The 21,823-nt window shown below is 40.5% G+C and overlaps 1 protein-coding gene across 1 annotated transcript in view; it reads left to right on the top strand.

Annotated features, from left to right (window-relative positions):
- cnksr3 (cnksr family member 3) overlaps positions 1–20,177 on the top strand; it is a 51,221-nt gene extending 31,044 nt beyond the window's left edge. Inside the window, exons 6-22 of the mRNA XM_050059010.1 lie at positions 200–319; positions 640–699; positions 816–884; positions 1,365–1,514; positions 2,900–3,030; positions 3,176–3,357; positions 4,192–4,272; positions 4,776–5,064; positions 9,414–9,657; positions 10,051–10,230; positions 13,655–13,728; positions 14,131–14,202; positions 16,960–17,015; positions 17,210–17,301; positions 17,379–17,634; positions 18,805–18,977; positions 19,507–20,177. Coding sequence (XP_049914967.1) covers positions 200–319; positions 640–699; positions 816–884; positions 1,365–1,514; positions 2,900–3,030; positions 3,176–3,357; positions 4,192–4,272; positions 4,776–5,064; positions 9,414–9,657; positions 10,051–10,230; positions 13,655–13,728; positions 14,131–14,202; positions 16,960–17,015; positions 17,210–17,301; positions 17,379–17,634; positions 18,805–18,977; positions 19,507–19,686 — 2,409 coding nt within the window. The 3' untranslated portion in view covers positions 19,687–20,177. The remainder of the gene's footprint in view (positions 1–199; positions 320–639; positions 700–815; positions 885–1,364; positions 1,515–2,899; positions 3,031–3,175; positions 3,358–4,191; positions 4,273–4,775; positions 5,065–9,413; positions 9,658–10,050; positions 10,231–13,654; positions 13,729–14,130; positions 14,203–16,959; positions 17,016–17,209; positions 17,302–17,378; positions 17,635–18,804; positions 18,978–19,506) is intronic.
- The last annotated feature ends 1,646 nt before the right edge of the window (positions 20,178–21,823 follow it).

The following is a 21,823-nucleotide window of genomic DNA, read 5'->3' as shown; positions in this document are numbered from 1 at the left end:
AGTCTACTTGGTGTGTTTTATTCAAGTAAGTAGTTAGTCAGTTTTAGTTATAAAGTGTTTTACAAGAGTTACAAGGTGCTATACAGTAAAACACAAATAGAAACTTTCTGTACTTGCAGCTCTAAGTTCATGTGTGCATGTGTGACATTGTTATTTTGGGGATTAAACAGTTGTTTTCATGTTGTCATGTGTGTTCCAGTCCCGAGCCCTGAACGGCGTATGCGAGAAGACAGTCCAGGCGACCTCTGACCCCTCAAAGAGTGAGATGTCCTGCCTGGAGGAGGTGCACATCACCAACATCAAGCCTGGGGAGGGACTGGTGAGACTACAGGACGTACATCATCATTTACATTCAGACCATATCAGCGAGACATCACTGTCAGATAAGTGCCGAGCACTGTAAAAAGAATACCCACAAACTAACCCGACTTCCCCTGGGAAATGCTAACAGGTATTTTAGTGCTTCACCATGAACCACAATCAGCACCAAGTCCAAAACAGAAACAGATGTAGGTCCAAAAAGAAAAACCACCGCTGCAGTGAGGAATTATGGAGAAACCACGTGGGGTTATTTATAGAGAAGATTCATATATATGAATTCTCAAAGACTGACTTCTTTACGTGTTTTTAATCTCCCAGGGTATTTACATCAAATCCACCTACGACGGGCTTCACGTCATCACGGGAACAACAGAGAATGTGAGTGTGCTGCTGGTTCTTTATCATAATGGGTGCTTTCTGGAGTGGGATAGAGAAAAGACATTTATACAGTTTAACTTCTAACGTCAGTAAAACACTGTGATTCTGCTTTTCAGTCTCCTGCAGACAAAACCCAAAGGATTCACGCTGGAGATGAAGTCATTCAGGTCAACAAACAGACAGTGGTAAGTCAAAAGTCCAGTCTTTAAAGATGGGGTAGGACATTTTGGGAAGTCATGCTTATCTGCTTTTTTGCCGAGTGTCCGATGAAAAGATTGATACCACTTTCACTTGTCTATACAGAAAGTATGACGCTTATACAAATGAAGCTATGATAATCTGAAAAGTTCAACAATGATAAAGGTCAGAGTCAGTTTTGAGAGACTTAAAATTAGGCAAAGGCCGCAAACAAAGCACTCTGTACTCTCGAAGCAAACTCAAGAAACTGCAAGAAATTTTCCAAAATGTTGAACTGTTCCTTTAAATTGATGTTGTTTTTTTTCCTTTCTTGATCAATAAGCATATTTTTTGACCACACTGTATGACAACAAGTCCATTTTTAGTAAAGAAATCTATTACATTTTTAAGTCTTAATTCCTGCCAGCGCCCTCTACAGGCGCCAGTGTTCACTACTGCTCAAGAGTTGTGGTCTGTGATTGGTCCAGGTGGGCTGGCAGTTGAAGCACCTGGTGGAGAAGCTGAGGGCGGAGTCAGGAGGCGTTGCGCTGATGTTGAAGAAGAGGCCGTCTGGAATGTGCGGCGGCTTCGCACCCGCTCCGCTGAAAAACCTGCGCTGGAGGCCGCCGCTTGTACAGGTGAGCTGCCCTGACTACAGATGTAAACATCCACCCTGCTGAAGTGCCACTGAAATCCTGCTGTTGGCTTCCTCTTTTATTTCCTCCTCTTTTTAATCAGCATTCTTATTTCTGTCTTTTTGTCTGTCTTCTTTTCTCTCTGTTTTTCTTTCTGTGTGTGTGATGTTTAGCCTGTTGTGGAGTTCTAGGTTTAAAATCTACTCCAGCCTGTCACTGATCTAAGCACTGAACCTGCAGCAGCTGTTGGCTGGTTCACTGCATGAAAGTGAAGCAGATTGTTTCAGTAACGCTTCCTCCGGGTAAATAAAGCACCCTCTGGGGTATTCTCCTCCTGTCATCGTAGCTTTAGGTTCTGTTTTTTAGCAGCCAGTAAACACAGCAGCCACCCAGTCTGCTCCTCCGCTGTGGTGTGTGGGAACAATGGATCCCTTCTTCCCTTTTCCTGTAAAAAAAAAAAAAAAAGGATAGGAAACACTCCAAACATTGGGCTGCGTTGATGTCAGACATCTTTGGAAGGTGACTCATTCCTTACTCCACAATGTGAAGATTCGACGGCCTTTAGGGTTTTGTGTTGACAGAGGTCCAGGATGTGTGTGTTTAGGAAAGATAGGAGTCTTAAATGCCGCTTAGCAGCCCGGTTCAGCCGCTAATTTAGGCTATCAAAACAGATCTGATGTCAGCCAGCCTTTACCTCACCATCACTCCTACCGTTATGTTCAAAGGTCACCTTGAATTAATGCTTACATCTCCTCTCCTTGTACTCGGCTCGGTCATCACCTTCTCGTGTGAAGTTGACTGTCAGTTAATTTAAGATTTAATGTTTTTCGAATCTATAGTTCAGTTTCTTTGAAGGCTCAATAATTTCCTAAAACAGCTGGTCACTGTTGTTGGGGACTATTTTGAGCGGTAGATCAATCCACATTTGCAGCTCTAGTAAGTATTTGGGGCAGCAGGACGATGTGTGTATGCAGTGTGTTTGTGTTAATGGTAATAAGAATAGATCTTTAATGAGCAGAGGAACGTGTTTGCAGCTGCATCTTAAACTCCCTTGGATGTGTTTTTGAAGCACAGACGAAGCAGAAAAGGAGCTGAGTGAAGTTCCTGTGTTTATGGAGGAACCGAAGCTTTGGAGGCGAGGAAGGAAACAGAAGAGCTTTGTCTGCTATTTCTCGTCTCGAGCTGGAACGTCTTAGTGTTGTTTTATGATAAACACCATTAAAGGAATCATTACCTCCTCTGCAGTGTGACAGAAACTATGCTCAACACTCTTCAGACCACAGAAACACTTATTAGAAATAGATACAGCAGGGAAACGTGTAGAACAATGCTTGTGTTTCCATAATTAAAGTTATACTCTGTGCTTCTATTTCTCTTGTTGTGTCCAGACGTCTCAGGGAGCTCCGGGTCTCTACAGATCTCAACAGCCAGAAACCTCAGACGCTCCTGGAAAGAGAGGGAAAACAACCATATTGGATTTGTACGTCCCTCCTCCCCCTGCAGCACCTTACATACCACTGTGAGTGTCACACTGATTCATCAGGTCACTGATTACAGTATCACAGTCCTGGTGATGAAATACAACCAGTGATTCCTATTGGGGTGGAGAAGACGTGTTGCAGTGAGTTTTAATCCTTTCTGTCCTGTTTTGCCCCTCTGTGTAGAGACGGGAACACCAACGTGTCTCCAGGTGTGAAATTGAGACCAAGGTCTCCAAATTCATGTCTGGACGTGGATGCACGGCGACGCTTCACTGTTACAGACGACTACAGGACTCCTGTCAGCCCCCCACGTGAAGTCAACCAACCAAACCCTGTGTGCCTTCGACAGCGCTCGTCCACACGCTGTAAGCACACAGACACACACACTTCTATACTTACAAGGACCCTCATTAGCATAACGTCGCTGTCCGATGAAAAACATGTATCTCCATTTTTTACAATTTTGACTTTCTACGCTCTTCTGACACTCAATGGAGATACTTGTGGAATAGATGATGTAATAAAACGTCTTTCCATTGGTCATTTGGATACCCAACGCTAACGGTTGCTAGGGAATATTATGGACACTCCATGCACTGTAGAAAGTCAAAATTGTCATTAGTGGAGATACGTGTTTTTCATCGGACAGCGACGATAAAATATTCTCAGAAAAAGTTTTAACTCTTTAGCAGCCCTTACAAAGAAGTGAGGATGTGATCGAGTCTTGTCTGATTAATATTATGCATTTATACTGCTGTCGAATTAATTGTCAGATGTCACGTTGTGTCAATTATGTTTGCACTCTGAGTCCAAAACCTTTCGTTCGTCATCAAAACAGAACAGGTTAAATTTTCTGCATTTTTCACATCCATCTGAGCCTTTAGAGACGTTTGACCAAGAATCAGTGAAGAAAATATGGCGGTGGGACACAGCCTTGACAAGACAAAGGAACGGGGTGCACAGAAAGAAATGTGTATTTCCCAATATGTTGAAGTATTTCTTTAAATTCAAGCATTAAAATAATCACTACAAACTGACGGTAGTTGACAGACAAGATTAAAAGATCAAACTTTGTTGTTCCCTGCAGCTACTGTTCAGATTAATGGAGGCAGATATGATGCTTCATGAGTTAGAAAATAAAGATAAAGTTCCTTTTATCAATATGTGTTTAACTTTTGTTGTGTATTTGCTGTTTGCAGGTAAACCTCGACCTGTCTCCATGCCAGTGGAGTCGTTTTCAGCCGACCCGTTCTCCAGACCCGGGGCTCAGGGAAGGAAAGGTGAGCTCCACCTGTCGCCTGTAATCTAACCGTTATCAGTAATGTGTCGCCTGTCTGCCTCATTAACAGCCGGGGACAAACTGCGGCAGGACGGGCTGCGTGCTTTGAATTTTTACCTTGTGGATTATTAACCAAGAGAGCCGCAGCTGCATCGACACAGTTCAGCAGCACTTCACCTTCAGAAACCAACTGTGTGCGTCTGAACGTGTGTGTGTTGGCAGTTTGTCCAAGATAGCAGGCTGTTAATGGAAGTCAGAGCAGTTAAACAAAGACACATTAGAGGTGGAACGTTTTCCACTGAGACTAACAACAGCATTAACTCACCTGCCGTCAGCTGTGTCGTGTTACGTGTTGAGTCATTTACATGTGACTTCACCTTTATAACAGTCATCCTGAAATGTTCTCAATGTTCTGTAGAATAGTTAAAACCAGTAGAGCAGCAGATAAAAGAAAAAGGACAGAGGCATTGTTCGCTTATTGCTCCCGTCTGGTTTCCTCAACAGGGCAGGACATCCTGCACAGATATCTGAGTAACGAGGGAATCAGCACCATCACAGAGGAGGAGCCATGTTACCCTCTGCCGTACCGAGGACACCCGTCTGTCCGAGGAGTCGACCACATCAGAGGCAGCCAGTGCTTCATCAACGCCAACCTGCACAACAGCGCCACCATTCCTTACCAGGAAGCAGCGTCCAAGAAGTCTGCTGCCTCCACCTCTGCTGCTGTCTCCCCTCCTATGGCTGTAACAAAACAGTCTACATCGCTGCTCGGAGGCTGGCTGGCTCGTCTCAGGCTGCTCAGCCACTGACGGGGTCTCAACATCAATTTTATAAGATCACTCAAATGATTCTCATCTGGCTCCTACAGGAGGTCATGTCCTCTCAGTCTGATCCTTAGAATGTCTACAAACTTATAAATGTCTGTAAGTTTAAGGCATTCAGCAAATAATTGTAACAGCGAAATATAACAGGTATGAACCAAAGATTTTATGGTGGAGAAGGTCTACAAAGTCAACGCCAGATCAGAGAAGAAAAACACAACATAGCAACAGCTACTTGTTTTTCTGTATAGACCAAGACAGTTTTGTCAAAACTCCAGTCAGGTATCACCATTGACTTCATACAAGAGAGTCCATGTTGATGCTTGTCAGTTTAATTTTCCATTTAAATCATTTATAATAAAAAAAAAATTCTGTTTGTGAACCAGTTCAGGTCAACTGGAATCCAGTTCAGGACGTGATGAGCGGTTTGGTAGATACCAGTGTTCAGTTTGACTGCTTCAGTTCACCTGGTCCGGCCGCAGACTGAATGAAAACATGGACATAAAGTCTGTGACATCAGTCACAGTACTCAGAAAAGACATTTCAAAGCCTGCCTTCATCAGTGTCAGTTAATCAGAGCTGGAAAGTCCACCTTTTCAAAGAGGAGCGAAGCAACCACCACGGAAAATGTGGACATTTTCTTTGTCAATACAGCTGATAAAAAGCATGTAGAGGACTCAACAGTAGTTACGTATTTCATATTGGCTACAAAGAAGTATTAAATTATCTACACCAGTTCTGAATTTAAACCAGGTTCTAATGTATGTGAAAACTGGAATCAGTTAATGAATATACTGTTCAATGTGGCTTTTCAAACTTTGAAAGCGACCTTTCAGTACTAAAGTTTGGACCTACTGAGCTTTCCATACAGGATGTCAAAAACAAGCAAGCAAAACATTTGGCTTGTGCATTGAAACAGAAAATAGTTACTTTTTTGTTTTGTTTTGGGTCTTTTAACCCCTCAAAAGAATACCTCATAATTTCTGTCTATGGCAGCCTTAATCTGCTGAAAATAAAGCTGGTTTTTGTTTTCAACAGATTTTGGCTCCTTATCATTCCTCAAGTTTATACCACAATGTTCAGTAATCAGAATTAGAATCAGTAATATCTAAATGATTCCAAAAATGTTTAGATTCAGGGTCGTAACATTCACTTGAAAAGCTCAGATTCAAAGACCAAATAATCACACTTAAGCAAATTTCAAGTTTAAAAAGGATGAAGCATTTCTAAACATCAGAGCTGCTGCATCTTGTCTTTTCCTCTTAATCTCAGGAGCCGAACAGTGCCTCTCCTATCTGGACTTTCACTGTGGTTTGTCTGTAAATATGTTTCTTAGATTGTTTTTATTTTATCGCTGCAAAGATGTGCTTTTCAGTTTATCAGAAAGTTAAAATAAAAGAAATACAAGAGCACAACATCTTAACTAAATATTTCTGAAGCTTCACAAAAGTCTTGTTACATCAGTAATAACATTGTAAACTTGTTTTTAAGAGAGACAGTTAAACAATAGTTTAAAAATACAGTAACAAAATGCTTGAACAGGCAAAGGGAACATGGTAATAACATTAATAAAATTTAAATGAACACAAAGTTTACCAATTGAGTTTATTCATTAATTTTAAGACTGCTTTCCTCAAGTTATTGTCACTAAACAACTAAATTATGTCTTCCTGTAACAATTCATAATGTAAAACATTTTAATTCTGTGTCAAATTGTTTTGATAGACTCAAACTGAAGAAAACATGAACCCTCACAGCAGCTGGTGAAGTTAACAGTTCAAGCTAAAGAGAAAATGTTCTCAAATTTTGCTTATACTTTGATTTAAGAGTGAAATTTAAGTGTTAAATTCTAAAACATCATGTTGTCCTTTAGAGATTTTACCTTTAATTTGTCAGCTTAAGTCTAAACGTCTAAACTTACACTTGAGTTTGTCCTGAAAACTGCTGCTGCCGTCATTGGACTTGCAAATACTTTGCAGTTCTGTTCAAAGCTGCTTGAACTTTCAGGTAAAACTAACTGATCCTCAGTATTTAAGGTGCGGCTTACTGCTCTCCAAAGAAACTTCAGTGGTTCCTCTGAAGGTTCTCTGAGGAACTCCTTAGTGTTTGATATTTATTCACATACCATTATGAAAACCTTACTGGAGTTCTTCAGGGAACCATTTTGGATCCTCTGATGTTTACAATATGAGGAGCTCCTTACATTTCCTCGAAGATCTTTCTTTTTTGTAATGAGTGTTTCTGATTCATGTTAGGTGCCTTTATACTAACAATACATTATGCAAAAGATATGAAAGCTTGTACAAAACATTATCAGAGTGAAATTGAAACTGTAAATAAAATATCACAGAGGCAACTTCTCATGTTCTTTGCTGGATTGAATGTGGAAAAAAGCATTTCCTTAACATCTGAAGAGTTAAGATTTATGGTGTCTGAACATGACATATCTATTTAAAGTGAGACTATGCAACTTTAAAGAGAAGATAAAAGGAAGATAAATAAAATTCAAAATAGGGTAATTTATAAACAGTAAAGAAAAAATTTAATTAATTGCACTCTGCTAAGGCCTTACTCAGTCCAGTGTGACCAGTGGTGTACAGTGGTAAAGTGTTAGACATTGCAGTATGAATGACCTTACAGAGAAAAATCCATAATGCCCATACCCTGTAGTGACCACAGAGGACGCTGTTCAGCAGAAGTAACACAGTCTCACTTTAAGATGAAAATTTATGGTTATATTGTTCAGGATTCTAAATTTTGCATGATCCAGATTGTGTCATTTTGCCAAACTACATGCATATTATGAATCTTTTTTCTCCTGTCAAGTATTTTGTGAGTCACTTGTTTTAACTGGTTCCATTCCTCGTGTAAATCTGATGCCTCTGTGATGCTTTGTAACTTGTGAAAAATATAAAAAATAAAGTGCAATTTATTTTAAAAGGTCTCAGATTTCATTCAGGTAGAAAAATGATGATCGGCCATAGCAACACAGGAGAAATTCAGTGTTTACAGAAAGACATTTGGCCCTATGATTGATCTGTAAACTATTTATTAGGCAACTTATTTTTTCTGTAGCCTGCCTCTTTGCAGAAACAAGATTTAAGTCATTGTCACACAATTTATCTGAGTAACATACTCACCCAAAATGGTCATGATATGTTTCTACTTTTTGAATTTGGAGCTCTGCAAGTTACTTCCACTTATCACATCACATGTTTTTACTCAGAATTACTAATGTGCAGTTTTAAGTGTTTTCAGTATGTTTTAATAACATTTTGAGGCCCTCCTGTAACGTTAAATGACTGGCTTCACTGTGTTTGGGTGCATATAAATCAACAATAAGTCAACTGAGTTTTATCTAACAACCCAAAATCTGCTTTGTCTTAAGGTTTACAATTCATACAACATGCAACAACCTCGACCCCTACATCCCCAAGTAAACTTAAAGTTTCCATGTTGCGTGTAAGATCCATATTACTGAAACACACCTCAACTGTTTTATCATCATCAAACAAAAGAGCTGAAATTGTATTTATTTGGCTGTAAAGTTCATCTACCGTGAATCAACTGTGTTTTGTCCTTCTAAGTCCTTTTTTAAAATTAAAGTGCCACAGATAATAACTTAAAACATCCTTTAGAAATCAACTCCTGAAAGTTTAAGTATTTTAGAATAACAAGGCTGATGGTGCCACCTAGTGGACACTGTCAACTACTGTAAAGTAAAAAAAAAAAATCTAAACATAACTTTTGTGAAATAATTTGAATATTTTATTAATCAAACAAACTGATTTGCGTTTGCTAACATAAATTATTGTCCTCAAGGCCTGCAATAAAATTTGAACTTAACAGTGACCCCTTAATAATTGATATATTAGTACATCCTCCCATATAAAGGACACATTTAGCTCCATTAGGGGGGCTGTTTTCAGTCCCTGTCTGTTAATTTGCAGCATATCTGCAAAACTATTAGATTTTAAATGTCATCTGGGGCAAAATGAAACTATTAAGCAAAACTCACTTGTTGCTTTTTGCTGTGTCGCTGGATTTGAGGCATAAAAGATTCACACCATTCAAACATGCATGCAAGAATACTTTTTACTGCATGCTAACTGACTGTAAATCGTATTTTTTGCAAAAAGAAATCTTGATTTTAAGTCATTAAAAGACAGATATCTGATGCTGTTGTTTGCTGCAGACAGCCAGAGGCAGCTAATGTGAGATCAAACAAACAGCCACTGGGGTTAGACACGCTGAAACCAAACATCAGATAAAAAGATGTCACAGTCAACGACAGCAGCTGCAGAGATGTTTTATTTCTTAGACAACAAAGGGGAAGTTTCTGTGCAGAGAGTCACAGAAAAACAGAAGAGTGCGGAGGGGTCGTGAAGAACGTGAAACAGGAAGGATGGTGTGGGTATATACATGTATATGTCTGTGTGAGTGTGATTTTGACTTTGTGGTCTGTTTCTGGGTTGATGTATAAATTGTCACAGGCAGCTTCCTCCCATGCTGAGCATCATTCTGCTGCAAAGACGCCTCACTGCTGGACGTCCAGCCTGAAGCAGGTAAGAGGGTTAGGGTTTCTGTGGTGTTTATTCTATGAGAACAAATATCAGACCTCACTTTGATGTAGGTAATGCAGTGTGGATCATCCAGAGTAACAAGGACATTGTTTCTGGACACACTAAACCACTAAAAGTATGTTGAATTATTGATTAGCGGTTCCTTTTTGCAATGTGACCATTAATATACAGACAACTATCAATGGATGACTTTAAAATGTGATGATTCTTAGGCAAGTTCTGGAGTTATGTCTTTTTTTCTCTGATTTTAAACTGATGTTTGGGTGCTTATTAGCCATGGAATTTAGAAATAATAGTATCTTTAGGGGGTGTAAGTCATACTGACTCTAAAAATGTGTGTTTCATGTATGTGTGCTCATATTTGACTCTGAGAAGACTCCAGGCTCGACTGTAGCCATGAGTCGGCGGCGGGTCTCAGTCAAAGATCTGGGGGTGGTGGACTGTCAGGGCTGGCTTCTCCGAAAGAAGGAGGGCCGCAGCTTCCTGGTAAGCAAATGGAGGAGATACTGGTTCGTCCTGAAGAAGACTTCTCTGTATTGGTATACCGACAAGATGGTAAGTTGTCCAAATAGTAACATGGTAGCTTCAAGACAGTTTTGAGGTACTTGCACTCCACTTGAGTACTTTAATTTCTTCTATGCTATAATTCTATTTCACTACATTTCAGAGGCAAATATTGTACTCCACTACATTTATCTGATAACTTAAGTTCCTGAATAAGAATTCTTGTGTAGTTTTTACCTTAGAATGAGCTTTTTATAGCTACGTACAGAGCAGGTCCTCTTTCACACAGTCCCCCATGTTGCACCGCCATGTCTCTAAAGAAGTCCAGAAAGGACAAATCAAACACCGGCTCAAGATAGGGTCATTTGCGTTTTCTAATTTGAGCATCGGCCATTGAAGTTCTCCCACAGGCTGGGCACACAGGAGAGGCCAACTACCCCTCACTGCAATGTACTGTTCAAGGCGTGGGTGGAGTCAAACATTTAACTCCGCCCATGTTGAGCATGTTTGACTTAGGTTGGAGATATACTTGCTTTTAACAATGTGTTGGTGTATGCATGGTGGCTGCCTCGTGTTGATTGTGCATGTCCCCAGGAACTAACCAAATCTGTCCACAAGATGTAATACCCACATGAACGGTCGAGGCAGTGTTGGCAGAACGAGAGACAGAAATCACCATTGTCAAGTTATGGTTTATACATATCATCTATGATGGTGCTGCTGTCACTCTTCTTGCGGTGATTCTTGCTGATCTAAGAGTTAACAATACGGTAACCTCCTCAAGTGTTGCCGTGTTCATTGTTTACATCATGCAAATCTGTCAGTGCTATATGGTCTAAGTTCTCTGGTGTGCCCTCTAGTGGAATCCTCCAACGTGCGTAGTGCGTAGGCAAGAATGTGAATAATTGCATGCACAACGCAGCTGGTTGTCAAAGCAAACGCTTGGTTCAAAACGCAAGTATATCTCCGACCTTACTCAACCACACCACCTGAAGGTAGACGAATACCTCATGAAGTATAAAATTATGAACACTGCAGCCTCGATAAACATATTACACCAGTATATTTGTAATATAATCATAACTTGTTATCATTGGCTGCATGTAAATAAATAAGGATGCAATTGTAAATTGACCTCTTGGTTTCCTGGTGGAAGAGCAGAGCACAGCGTGGGTCAGCAAGAAGATAGAGCTAGGCAGCTGCTAGAGAACCAGAGGGAGGGCAGGAGGCCGGCGGGGTTTGTGCTGACAGCCCTCTATCAGCTTTCCTCCAGTTCCAGTGTCCTCATACCCTTGGATGTGGAGCTGTGGACTTATGTCTGTTTTGTCTGGGATTTTGAAGGGCGGGACTTGGCGAGAAAAGTAGTAATAACACATAAATTCATCAAATTCAGTGCTCCATTCTGCTATTTTCCAAGCTACTGTAGTCATATAACACAAAGATGGACCGTACTGCACCCCATGGTCCCTCCACCTCACCTCCAAATATGGCACTACTTGGCTGGGAGGAGAGCAGACAGCAGTTTTGGAGATGGGCCTTTAATTAGTGGCTCTAGCAACTCGAATTCAGCCAACACAAACCCTGACTCCCCACCAGGTCTGCAGGCTTCTGCTGCTGTCATTACACAGGTCAGACCCAGCGCTGCCGCTGGCCACCATAATGCTCTGACCCCTAGTGCTGGGTTAGCAGGTTAGCTCTGGCTGAATTCGAGTTGCCACAGCAAGTCTGTCTCCGCCTCTCTTAATGCACTGGCCGTTCTCCTCATGGCAAAAGTGGTCTCATAGGCGGAGAGGAACCACTTGGTAGCCAGTCTCTTAGGCCATGTTTACACGAAAACAATCTGCTGAAAACGGAATCCTTTCTCATTTTTATTTTGAAAAAAGTTCCGCGCTCAGACGACAACATTTTGATAACAATTGGTGTGCACACAGATCCCCAAAAATGATCAAAAATGCTGTAGTATACATGCCAGGCCAGTAGTTGGCGGTGTGACTTTGTAATGAAACAACGTGTGCCTGTGCACATGCGCTTCCTTCTACAGAGCGGTGATGTATAAACAAACAAAATGGCAACTGCACGAACGTTTGTCTGGATGGACAATGAGGTGGAGTTGCTACAGTAAATGTACACTTTGCTGGAGAAGCGTTGATACATTAAATAGGATGAGCAGCACAAACAGAGCTCGGGAGTCCGCCATTGTTGTTGTGATGATTGACTTTCTCGCGCATGCCTTGTGACTGAAACCGTAATGCGCATGTGCGAAAAGTCTCCATTTTCAGAGGAACTGCATATTGCAAGTTTACAACATGACAACGGAGACGGTGCTGTTTCCAAAGAATTGCACTCTGGAACCCATTTTTAAAACGTTGCATTTTCAGGCACCCAAAACGCAGCTGTCGTGTAAACGATCAGCCAAAATGCAACTAAAGTTTACCGTTTTCGGTTGAAATCGTTGTCCTACGATGATAGGGTTAGCAGCTACCTCACTAGCAGCTAAAGCAGTCGGAATCGCCAGATTGCTCAAGGTTTGACTCCACCTGTTTTAACAACCACCCCACTGCAGTGAGGGGCTTGGTTGCAATCTGCAACCTCACCACTAGATGCCACTAAATCTTTCACACTAGACCTTTAATAAAACATAAAACTTTATTCATTCCCAGGGGGGGAATTCACAAGCTGCCCAGCTGGCTATTAGGTAATCAAATGAGCTCCACCTTTACCAGCAATTATATAATATATATAATCGATATATATTATTCTGAAATGGGCCATTCTGCAAAATGAGTACATTAATTTTTGGTACTTTAAGTGTATTTTGATGCTCTACTATCTACTAAAATTTAGGATTTCAGGACTTTTACTTGTAATATACGAGTGTCCACATACTTTTGGCTATGACGTATCAAGTAACCTTGTACATGTATACATACATATATATGACAGGACTGGATTCAGGCACTTAGCCTCAGGGTTTTTAAAACCTTTTTTCGGCAATTATTATACTTATTTAACTTTTTTTAAAATTCTTGTCCAGCCCTTAATTGTTTAACTATACACAGCATTTATTATCAATATATATAGGGGAAATAATACTGATGACACACTAAAATGTAGTTGTAAGTAGATATAAGGACATTTTTAAGTGTGTATTAATGTAAAGTGTTTGTTAACAATCACAATTTCTCCTGTAAAGACATATTTTAGATTGTTCCAAATGTATTTAACTACATTATCTATTTATACAGCAGCTACCACTTACTGGTGGATCACAGGAAGAGTTACAGCTGTTGACACATGCATGTCTGATTACAACCACATTATGGTGTTTATCATCCACACTTGAGACCAAACACCTAAACATAAGCAGAGACTGAGATCACTGAGAGTCTTCGTAGATCACACAGGAACTTGAGACACAGTACGAGCACGTACAGCCTGTTTGCTAACAGTGAGGTGTTACTTGTTTTCTCTGCAGGCGGAGAAAGCGGAAGGATTCATCAACCTGTCCGGTTTCACCATCGAACAGGCCAAACAGTGCCGGAAGAAACAGTACGAAACTTTTTTATTTTTTTCTCACTGTGATACAAAACCCACTGAGTGTCTGACTCAGCTGTCTGTGGTCAAACTGTGAGCTGCTGCCAACTCCTTAACACTCTGTTTGTCTAAAGCTGCACCAACACATTTACATATCCAGCTGTAACTTAAATTTAGGTGGTGCTGCAAAGCTAAAACCTTCATGGAGAAAAAAATAGAACGATTCATTTACATTTGAAATAGTTTTGGCCCAAACATTAGAAGAATTAAATGATTCAAACTTCTATTTATTTCCCACAGTGTTGCGTAACAGGAGAGAATACTGTGTGAACCAAATCAAGCTTTCATGACAGGAAGTTACAAACTTGGTAATTGTTTATTTTAATCTTATGCTAACCTTTCAGTGTTGTGTTTCAGTGCCATGACAGCCAGTCATCCACTGGTTGTGACTATTTTCATCGCTGCAGAGAGCTTCACAGACATGAATAAGTGAGTATTCAAATTTTTCTTGTTCTAAGAGACACTGGATTTATTTTTATTTCGTCTTGCAATGCAGAAATAATTCTAACCATGCTAGTAGTGTGTTTGTCCAACACATTGATCAGGACTGAAATATCTCAACAACTATTGAATGGATTGCCATTAAATGCAATTAAGACATTCATGTTCCCCTGAGGATGAATCGTGATAACCTTGATGATCCTCTGACTTTTCATCGAACGCCATCAACAGATTGAAATTTCATTTCGTCCAGTACTTAAATTTCTGACAAAATACCTGCAAACCTGATGAGAAAACCATCTGTTGTTTAGCTGTTCTTTGCATCTGGTGCTAAACACAGATGGGGCCCACTCACTTGAATAAAGACCACATAATTCATTTTCAGTTCCTGTCCCGCTGGCTTTCGTAGGCTCTGAGAAAGTTTTTTGAAAATGAAACCCCTATGGATTAAAGAAGTGCATGATACAAAAGGTGGTAACTGACCTTGGTTGCAGTTGAAAGTGTCCACAGTTTTACTGATGTCTCCTTTATAATGGAGGTCTATGGGTAAAATTCTATGTGTCTGTAGTACCACAACTGGCCATTGGAACAAATTGGCAGCAAGTCTGAGTAGGTCCAGCTCTTTTAACACATCCATGGTGCTAATTAGCTAGTTGGATTGGTGACATCCTGACTTCACTGTTCATTCATGGAGCTAAAAATGTAAAGCTTGTCCTAATGGTGGCACCAGAGGAAAGGTCTTGGGTTCATACTCTGGATTTAAAATGTCCCAGAAATCTGCCCGTTAAATATTTCTTTTGTACAAGTGCTAGGTTTTGGGCAGTTGATGTTGGTAGAAGAAGGGTCAGGGGTCACCAGATTTACTCTCACTGAGGACCAGACATCTATGGACATAGGCGCCTGAGCAATGGAGCAAGTGGAGCACATGCATCCCCATTATTCAGTTAAGGGGAGAAACGTTATGGTTTTGCTCCCCCACTTTTTGTCTTTTTAAGAATAAAATTATTGTCATAAAATCCTCACAATCAGGTCATTATATTTAAGCAGCCTATATGAATAATATTTTTAGTATTTACAACAACTGAAAAAAACAAGTAGCAAGAAAATGACATGTTTTTGGACCACGCTTTGAGGTGGCTGATGACACAGCTGATCGACTGATGGGAACAGCGCAGTGCGAAAGGCAGACAAACAGCTTTTTCTCACAGCACCAGTGTCTGAATTAACAAACAAATGCTCAACAAGCGGAAAGTAACTTCTTTGTTTTAGTTTCAGTTTTAGTCAGGAGTTATTTATAAACAGGAGGACACATTGTTCCCTTTCATTATCACCAGGGGCAGATTTAGTGATCTGGGGGCCTGGGGCCCAAGGCAAATTCTGTCTTGCTTTATTTTCACCCTTATCTGGAATATCTGTAGGCTGTTGGCTGTGGTAAAAGAAGTACTCAAAACTTCTTTCTTAAGTAAAACCTTTAATAGCGGACGGTTAAAGTCAAAGACCTGCAGCCAGGAGAGATAGTATCAGTGCAATGTATTCAAATTTGTTCAAAGCAGAGCTTCTAACTCTTATGTAATGCTGGATTGTTTGATGAATTATAAAGTATCATATTTTAATTGTTATATTTTGTGTGTGAAAATCTGATTCTGCAACAAATTAACAATGGCGCAATGTTTTCCTCTTAAGTACAAGTATACAGTTGCTTTTTTTAAAAGGTGCTTTGGGGACCTTTTGTAAGTTATTTTGGGGCACAGTGAGTTAGAATAGTGACATCATCTAATATTTTCCATATCTAAACATAATAAACTATAACTGTTAACAGGGGATAGTTATGAATATTCTCATTTTTCTCATACAGGTTAAATAAGAGGTGCAGGTTTACTCCAAGAGTTGATTTCACAGTTGGGTCTAGACCTAAACTCCTAAAGTCCTTTTTGAAACAAACTGAACTCAGTCCTCCTAAAGTGCACCAAAAAGTGGACCAACAGAAAAGGGACTCAGTTGTTTTTGTGATGCCACTTCATTTCAAAGATGACTCAGTCCTCTTCCTGTTCACACTATAGCTTCCGCATGGCACTGTGGTGCAGTTATGATGGCCCCTCATTTTCAGATGAACTTAGAACTGGAGTATAACCTGACTGTTTCTGTGCTCTAGACTGCTGCTGCTTGATGTTTTCTACATTCCACATCTGTACGTGCAGTATCTTCTGTGGACCAAACTACTCCTCGTCCTGCGCCCTTACAAGCGTTACAGGCCGACGTGGTTTCATCTGTTTTCTCAAGTGTCCCAGTGTAATAGCATGCGGTCTAGAGGGCAAAGAGCAAAGCGAGCCTGGAGCTTTGTGTTCACAAGGCACAGGTTAAGTGAGCCGCACTGCAGACTTGAAGCAAACCGTATGAGTTCAGTTCATTTCAGAACGCATGCACAAAAAATGCTAAGTCACCACTCTGAGTCCATCTAGATTCCAATTTTGTTGAGATATCAACACAGTTATCTTTACAACGTCTTTACAATAACTTTCTGGGATCAATCCTCAGAGGACCATGAACATCAACAGCAAATGTCTCGTCAGTCAAACAGTTGTTGAGATATTTGTGCTCTTGACATATGATCACTTTGAGCAGTTCCTCTTTCTCCTCTAATCTTTTCTCATTTACTTGCCTACTTCTTGTTTTAAGCAGTGGTGTGAAAACGATGAGTCACTGCTGTTATTAATATATCTTTAAAGTCAGTGTGTCTGTCTGCAGATGGATCAGTAAGCTGTCAGAGGCAGCCGAGCTGTGTGAAATGATCAACACTGAAGGTCAGACAGAAGATATAACAATTATCAATTCACATAATGAACACATTTTAATACAAATCCTCCCACTTCTACAGCTAAATAAACTCTTAAAAACCCTCTTGGTTCAGCTGGAAAATGCATCGTCACAGAGCTGAAAACAGAGCTGTTTTTCTGACGCCTCTCCATTTTTGTTCCCTCTTTCTGTCTGTGTGCAGAGTGCTACAGCGAGGACAGCGATAAGGACGGTGACGAGTGTGTGTCGACCTGTTCTTTAAACTCTGAGCTGGAAACCGCTGATTCCGCAAATGTGAGTAACAAATTGTGAAGAGACATTTGATCAAGTCCTCCACACAGTCTGTTATAAACTCACTGTCCTTCTCACAGGGGGACGTTCTTCAGCCTCTCTGTGAGTCTTCACCCTCTGCCTCAGTTCCACCCACTACAACGGACGCTGAAAGCAGGAGAAGAAGCACCTCAGAGGGTGCAGCTTTGAGTAGAAACAGAAGACAAAGAAGAGGGCCCTCAGAAGGCGGTGAGCGCCTGTCCTGGCTGGATCTCCCCGGGCCTGATGGAGCTGGTAGAGAGGCGTCCCTCCCTGTGCTGCAAGTCACAAAAGAAACAGAAGAGGAGGTCGTCCACGGTAATTTTACTTTTGTAAAACATCTGAGTACTGCTTCGACCACAGATGTGTTTGAAAAGCGTTTAAAGCCTGCAGTGTCTCCAAAGGGAGCAGTGTGAAGTCTGACAAATGTCCTCGAGTGATGTCACTTGGGTCTGAAGACTACAAGTTTGAAAAGTGGAACAATCTGGAAGTGTAGAGGTAGAAAGGGGGGATCTTACTAAACCTCTGTAACTCACTGCATCTCTGCTGCAGGCTAGTGTTGTGTCGTTCGCGAACGAATCGTTCAAAAGAGCGAATCTGTTGAGTGAACATACTGAACGGAATAACTTCCGGAACTGATTCATTAATTTCTCAGTTCAGTTGGGCTCAGCAGCGAGCATACAGGCTGGAACTGCCGATTCGGTCCGTGTGAACGATGAATCACTCACGAATCGCCAGGTAGCCAGGGTGCAGGGATGGACTGCCTACCGTGTGACGAATCACTCAGTGAACGAATCACTCTGTGAACGAATCACTCTGTGAACGAATCACTCTGTGAACGACGTAACCCCGATCCCTGAGTGATTCAAATCATTTCCTCTCAGCAATACACTTTCATAGGGACCGTTTTCTCCAAGCTAACGGCTAGTGTAGCCAGGAGTCAAGCCACATGAACACAATCACACACCTCCCCATTGTTTTAACAGACTTAGTTTCCAGATAAACAAACTTAAAACGTTAGGCTGGCCAGTAATGAGACTCACCAGTGCAGGGCAGACGCAGCAGCAGCTCAGCCGTGTATCAGTTCAGTGAGTCGGACAACGCAGTACACAGTCAGGGCTCCTCCCGCCAAGCACTGAACGATTCGGTGAACAAATCTTTTGAACAAATCTTTTTAATGAACTGATTCTAGTGATTCAGTAACATCTAAAGAACTGCTTTGCCCATCACTACTGCAGGCTGGAGCCTCCAGGACACATTAGCTACTAGCATAGCACACCCAAACAGTCAGGGGTTGAGTTGCATTGTGGGTAATGTAAGCACTAGGTTTTGACAAGACAAAAGAATGTATGGGATACAAAAGAGACGATATCTCTGGTTCTGCTGTTTTTTATTTGTCCATCAATGAGTCCAACAATGCTATAAACAGTGGTAAATTGTGAATCAGCGGAGCACCTTTTAAAGTTACTGAGCTCTTTCTTTTTGCAGAGAAGCCACCCGATGAGATGGAGAGTCTCTACAACCACCTGAAGGCAGCCAGCTTGTCCCCAACTGGACAGTCCAGTCAGAGGGACTTCAGAGCGTCCTTCATCAGACGATGTCAGAACGAAAAGCTCAACGAAAAGCTTCACCTGCTCCGGATCCTCCGCAGCACGCTGAAGGTGAGTCAGGGGTGGTGGTGAAAGAAGTACTCAGAGTTTTACCTGAGTAAAACTAAATCATACCCCAGGGTTGAAATATTGCATTACAAGCAAAGTCCTGAGCTTAAAATGTTAGTAAAACACAAGTATTATCAGCAAAATGTACTTAAGTATCAAAAGTCAGAGTACTCATTATGCATTTTTAAGGTGTTATATTATTTTTGGATATTATTGTTCCTTTTACGGAGTATCTGGTGTTGTATTTCATCAATGTGGAGCCAGTTTTAGTTGTACTTTGTAAACTACTGAGTAGATTAGTAGACAGATGTAAAAGCATATCTTTTTTATAATGGAAAAAGCTACCAAATAAATGTAGTGGAGTACAACGCATAATATTTCCCTCTGAGGTGTAGTAGAGTAGAAATATAAAGTAACAGAAAATTAAAATACTCAAGTAAAGCACATGTATGTTGAGACTGTACTTAAGTAAATGTGTGATTAGAGGATCATTAAGGTCATTGTATGTCTGTACAAACTCTCCGTCCTTTAGGCCAAAGAGTCGGAGCTGCTGACAGTGGAGCAGATCCTGACCGACCCCACACTCACAGCATCCACATACAGGAACTGGAGGACCTCCAACCCCGTCCTGCTGCAGGAGATCGCTCACCACTACCAGGCAGCAGGCGGCACTGCAGAGCTGAGGCCTCAGGCCGCTGTCACGCCAAGTTAAACACTGCTTTACGCGAGTGTTTTTCAGGTTTTCCTTCAAGTCACACGTGTGACATGGAGCCGGTGACTGCAGGTGACTGTGGTGGAGCTCACTGGGTGCCGAACATGTCGCAAGTGACTGTTTATGTTTTCACTGTAATGTGATTTCCATCCAGACGGCTGTAGCAGAAAGCACATTTATGAGTACATTTACCCAAGTACTGCGCTTAAGTACAATGCTACGTACTTGTACTTGAGTATTTCCAAGTTATGCTACTTTACACTTCTACTCCACTACAGTTTGGAGGCAAATATTGTACCTTTACTTTGCTATATTTATTTGATATATGACTCTGTAAAATAAGTACTTTTACTTTTTGTACTCTAAGTATATTTTGATGCTAATACTTTTGTCTTTTTAAGTATGAGTTTGAATGCAGGACTTTTAATTATAAGAGTATTTCTACACCGTAATATTGATACTTCTACTTAAATAAATGACGTGAGTGCTTATTTCCACACCATCTGTCTGGGAAAACAGTTGTGTAAATGAGTCTTGATAAAAGTACAGCAGCAGTATTTTATACGTTCACAGTGACACCTACTGTATTAACGTTTATTAAAAGTTTGTTCTGTTTGCTTTCTTAACATCTTTTCACCAAATGATCAGGATCTCCAGCAAATTAAAAGATATCCTGACATGATGAAGTATTGAAGCTGTTTGAGTCGACATGAATCCATCACAGCTGATCTGTAGAGAAACATCGCCCTCCTTTGACTCTAATCAGTAAAACCATGTCCCATAAACAGATGGTAAATAAACAAATACATTTATAAACAAATATTTAACTGCTTTATTTCTAATAGTATAATGAAAATGTGGAAGAACGTGCAATAAAAACTACATTAGCATAAAAACCCTTGAATTATTAAGAATGATTTATAATCTTGACTTTTGCAAGAAAATAAGAGCAATTGGTTCGTTGTGTCTGACTTTATTAGCAGTTTAACGTCTCTCCTTCCCTCGTGTGACCTTTGACCTTCAGTCTTCATTGCGTCCTGCATACGTGAGACATTTTGTTCTCGCCCTCACCCTGAAAACATTAACAGCCAAATCTCTCAGCCTCAGGATTCCTGTTGCAGCAGGGTTGAACCACAGTAACCCACCCTCAGTATTTACCCTGAGCCGGCTGCAGCGCTGCTCTGGACAATAGATGCAGATAAAGGTGCCTGAGACTGGAACAATATATATTATTATTATTGTTATTATACACACAGCAGCTCAGGAAAAGGTCTGTTGGAGTTACTGCAGCTGAAAAGTCTGAAAGCGCTTTGGATAATAAAAACTCAAAGTCTAGTGTAGAAAGTTTACCTTAAAAGGATTCAGTTACCCAAGTTAAACAATTGCACTCTCAATAAAATGTTCATTTCTATCATTATATTTTTTTTTTTACTTTATTCTTCTTTATTCTTTAATACAAAATAATCAACTACAAATTTTGATATATTGTTATAGATTCAATTACCAAGCAGTAAAGTAATTAAAATTAGCCCCACTTTTACAAGGTGCACCAATAATTATAATCCAGTTATGTAATATATCTTTGATTTTGCTAAAATCAGCCATTCTTCACGCCTACTTTTAAAACCCTACTTTAAGTATTATAATGCTAATACTTTACTTAAGTAAAATGTAAATGCATGACTTTTACTTGTATCACAATATGTCTACACAGGTTTGTAAAAGTTCAGACATGTCATCTGAGTTGCAGTTTGGGTAATGGAGTATTTCCACCAGAAGAGGGCGCCACAGAATCATTAGCTGAAATTCAACGGCAGGGACCAGACAAAGATTGTGTGTAGTGGAAAGATGACTCACTCTTCATGTGAATGTCTCGTGCCGTTTAATAGTACAACACTGCCCAAACAATGGTATCATCATTTCTGCTATTTCTGCTATTCTAGTGTTAGTTAAAGGACAACTTCGGTATTTTTCAACCTGGGCTCTATTTCCCCATGTGTATGTGTGCGTATGATTCATGGGTACCACTCGTTCTAAAATTGGTTTAGTATTGAGCTGCGAAACGAGCTAAAACGGTAATGGGGGCAAATGCGCCCCGTATAAAAGTGCTTTTTTTCGCCACTGACCGGTTCAGATC

Source organism: Epinephelus moara, chromosome 12 (genome assembly GCF_006386435.1).
Source record: "Epinephelus moara isolate mb chromosome 12, YSFRI_EMoa_1.0, whole genome shotgun sequence".
Lineage (NCBI taxonomy): Eukaryota > Metazoa > Chordata > Actinopteri > Perciformes > Serranidae > Epinephelus > Epinephelus moara.
The sequence above is the reverse complement of the archived record's forward strand: the minus strand, read 5'-3'. Positions and strand labels throughout refer to the sequence as shown.